Genomic DNA, 3,160 nt, shown 5'->3' with positions numbered 1-3,160 from the left:
GGCCTAAGGTGGGCGCTGGCCGGTCTGTCGGGCCGCTGGGGCGGGTCTCCCCGTGCTTTGGTGCAGCAGTGACTAAGCAGCGTCTCCTGGCTGCTGTGCCTGCCAGCTCTTGTGCTGGAGTGCTGCGGTTGTTTTGTTTTCTTTTTAACGCTCTCTTGTCGTTCATCCTTGTTCTTTATCTAATGCTTCAAGTTGTGTTGATTCAAATACCAGCTTCAAAAAAATAAAAATCGGTTGTCACTGTAAGTTCCAGCAAACTGTATCATCCCAGTGGAAAAGCGAGGTTACACTGAAAGTACTCCTACTTGGAAAAGCAGGATTTTATAATTGAGCTTTAAAGCAAAGTGACTTTTTCTAGCAGTGGGATTATTTTCTCACTTTCACTTCTTTGTGGTTAATGTTAGCTGCCCAGTGCTGTGAGCGCTCGTTTCTCATGCATGTTTGAAGTTACATTTATTTAGAATGCTCTTCAGTTATATTGGATTCTATACATGTAATCTCTGAACAGTTGTTTGAAAAAATGTATTGGTAGTTGGGGTGTCCTGTGATACTGGAGGTTGTGTATAGTCATAATCAAAGTATGTGTAGCTACAAGGACTTGGCTTTTTTTACGTGTAACGTGTGCACTAGTTAGCATTTTTTAATACTACTTATCGAATACACAGGCTGGGGTTTCCTTACGCTGTCGATTTGCCCATGAGTGGTGTCATTGTTCTCTGGTCAAAACTGCACATGATGACCTGAACTTGTGTTCTGGGCTGTGACCTTGACTGAATGCCATGTCTATAAATTTAATCAGTTCTTTAAAGGACACCTTAGAACCTCTCTAAATCTCTTTCTACTGCACATATTACGATATTTACTCATTTGGGTTTATACTTAGCTGAAGTTTACGTAAATTTGGAGCATCTTTTTGAACATCTGTTTGGAGAGCAGAGTAGTTATGCAGTGTTATGTCTTACTTAATAGGAAAGTTAGTTGCCAAAGTAACTCAAATGTAAGTATGTAAAGGGTCTTGATGTGATTTATATGTATGAGAAGTGGTATGTCCTGTTTTCAGGTAAGTTGTGAGAGATAAGTCTTTGATGGAAATGGGAGACAAATATAGGTAGAACAAAGTTAAATTGCATATTTGAGAAGGTTCTGGCTCTTGACTACAGTACTCTAGTGATAACATTACTTCTATTACAGGCTGTAGTATAGTTCAGAATAAGTAGTAAATGTACCTTGTTGTCTGAAAACCATGTAACAAAATAGTAAAGCATATTTTCTCGTGTACTTGCAGGAACAGAGTGTATTAAAATATCTAAGCAACCATGCTGGCTGCAAGGCTAGTATGTCTGAGGACATTATCATGCCAGACAATCCGCCCCACTATTACTCAGGCTTCCCCAGCTTTGAGGAACTCCAGTATAAAAGCATACAGGCTGTGGCAGCCTAACCAGGTAAGGTAATTTTCTTTCTAGTAGTTCTGACTGCTGATATTCTAAAGGGTTTAGAGTTTTGCCAAAAAACCCCTGCATTGCATGGAGCACCTGTTCTGAATGAGCATGAGCCTTCTGCTTGTTTGATGAACCTGCTCTAATTTACTGCAGGAAGAGTGTTACTTAATTAAAAAAAAAATGGAACTGCAACTGGACTGTTACCATCCTAAGACACTGTCTGCTCATTCTTTGTTGAGAGCAGACGTTTAATTTTTGCTTTCTGCCCAGGTAACTCATACCTGTTAGGAGGTATTCCTCTTTTTTCACCATCTTAGTGAAAGTGCCAGTGGCAAGTTCTTCACCTCCTTTTGTGTTTTCCTCTTAAGAATAGAAAATTGTTTAAGCATTGTAAGTTTGTAGTTGTGTTGGAGGTTTTTTTGTGTGTGTGCATGTTATTTTGGTTTTTTTGTGGTGTTTTTATTTCTGTGGCGAGTGCTACTTAATTACAGCGTTGGGCTAGATTTCATTAGATGCAAAACACAACAAAAGTGAAGTGCTAATATAAACTTCCTGAATTTTATTGCTCTAATGGCTGACGATAGCAATGCTTGTAGATTTCAGGCTTTAGTGTTAAACTTAGAGCTTGCAGTGAGCCCTTGGTTGCTCAGGTGTCTGTGTAATAACTTGGAAATTGCTGGAAATAATGGTAAGGAAACTTCTAAAGTTGTTTCTGAACTTAAATACAACTTTATTCTGTGTTGCTCCTGCAGCTTACTAAAACTTTGAGCAGCATGCTATATTTATTTGGAGCTTGTCAGCCTTAAAAAAATCTTAATTTTACAGGCCTTCATTCAAGGTTTGTTCTCTAAATTAAGGCTAGAGTTGAAAGCAAAGTAGGACTAGAGTAGAAGAAATGCAAACTGAAAACCAGCTTCTGAAATGGACTGCATTGGTTCTGTACCTCTAGAATATGTGAACATTCACAAAGCTTCCTAAACTTTAAGGTTCAGTTGTTTTTCTTGAGCACAGTTGCCTCACATCTTTGGGAGGTAAGCACAGATAAATAAGAGACTATGTAGGAATTTTGAGTGTAGCAAGTAAACTGGTAAGAAATTTATTCTAGTCTGTTTCATTGAATCTTTCTTATATCATTTCTGAATTTAACAGTGTTATGCTACCAGAGTAAGAACGGGTGTAAGGCGTGGAAAAATTGGCCAGGAAATTAAAGAAGCAGCATTTGAGCCATCTGCAGAAACAGCACTTAAAGGTAAAGTAGCTCTACTTTAAATACTGAGAATTTTTGAAGCTTAACTTAAAACCAGTTCCTTCAAGGAAGTTTCTTTCAAACCATTAAAGAGACTGACAATATTGTTTCATATGCAAGTTTGCTTATTGATCTCCCTTGAACAACTGGAGAGAGTTTCTCTGCTTGTTTTTCTTTGCAAAGTTTAAAGCTGCAAATGTGTCACAGTATAGAGAAATTTCTTCTTGTTGTCTCTACTTTAAGCTGCTGTTAAGAACTATGAAGTAAAAAATTGTCTCTTAATGGAGACTTGGTTGCAGATATTTAAAAATATATTGGTACTTGCTTTGCTACATGTACTTTGTATACTGTTTAACGGAAGGATTTTTCTACAGTGTGTACAGTTTGCAAAAAAAAGTTTCTCGTGCTACAGTTACGCAAGGCATTGGCTTACTGTGCTTGCTAGTACAACTTGTATGGATTGTAATTTCAG

General features: G+C 37.9%; 1 protein-coding gene across 1 annotated transcript in view; it reads left to right on the top strand.

Annotated features, from left to right (window-relative positions):
• Nucleotides 1–1,270: 1,270 nt before the first annotated feature.
• Nucleotides 1,271–3,160, top strand: part of GHITM (growth hormone inducible transmembrane protein) — a 7,434-nt gene continuing 5,544 nt past the window's right edge. The window contains exons 1-2 of the mRNA XM_010174696.2: nucleotides 1,271–1,445; nucleotides 2,592–2,691. Of these exons, the coding sequence (XP_010172998.1) occupies nucleotides 1,317–1,445; nucleotides 2,592–2,691 (229 nt within the window). The 5' untranslated portion in view covers nucleotides 1,271–1,316. The remainder of the gene's footprint in view (nucleotides 1,446–2,591; nucleotides 2,692–3,160) is intronic.

The sequence above is a fragment of the Antrostomus carolinensis genome, unplaced genomic scaffold (assembly GCF_000700745.2).
Source record: "Antrostomus carolinensis isolate BGI_N321 unplaced genomic scaffold, ASM70074v2 scaffold48008, whole genome shotgun sequence".
Taxonomy (NCBI): Eukaryota; Metazoa; Chordata; class Aves; order Caprimulgiformes; family Caprimulgidae; genus Antrostomus; species Antrostomus carolinensis.
The sequence above is the reverse complement of the archived record's forward strand: the minus strand, read 5'-3'. Positions and strand labels throughout refer to the sequence as shown.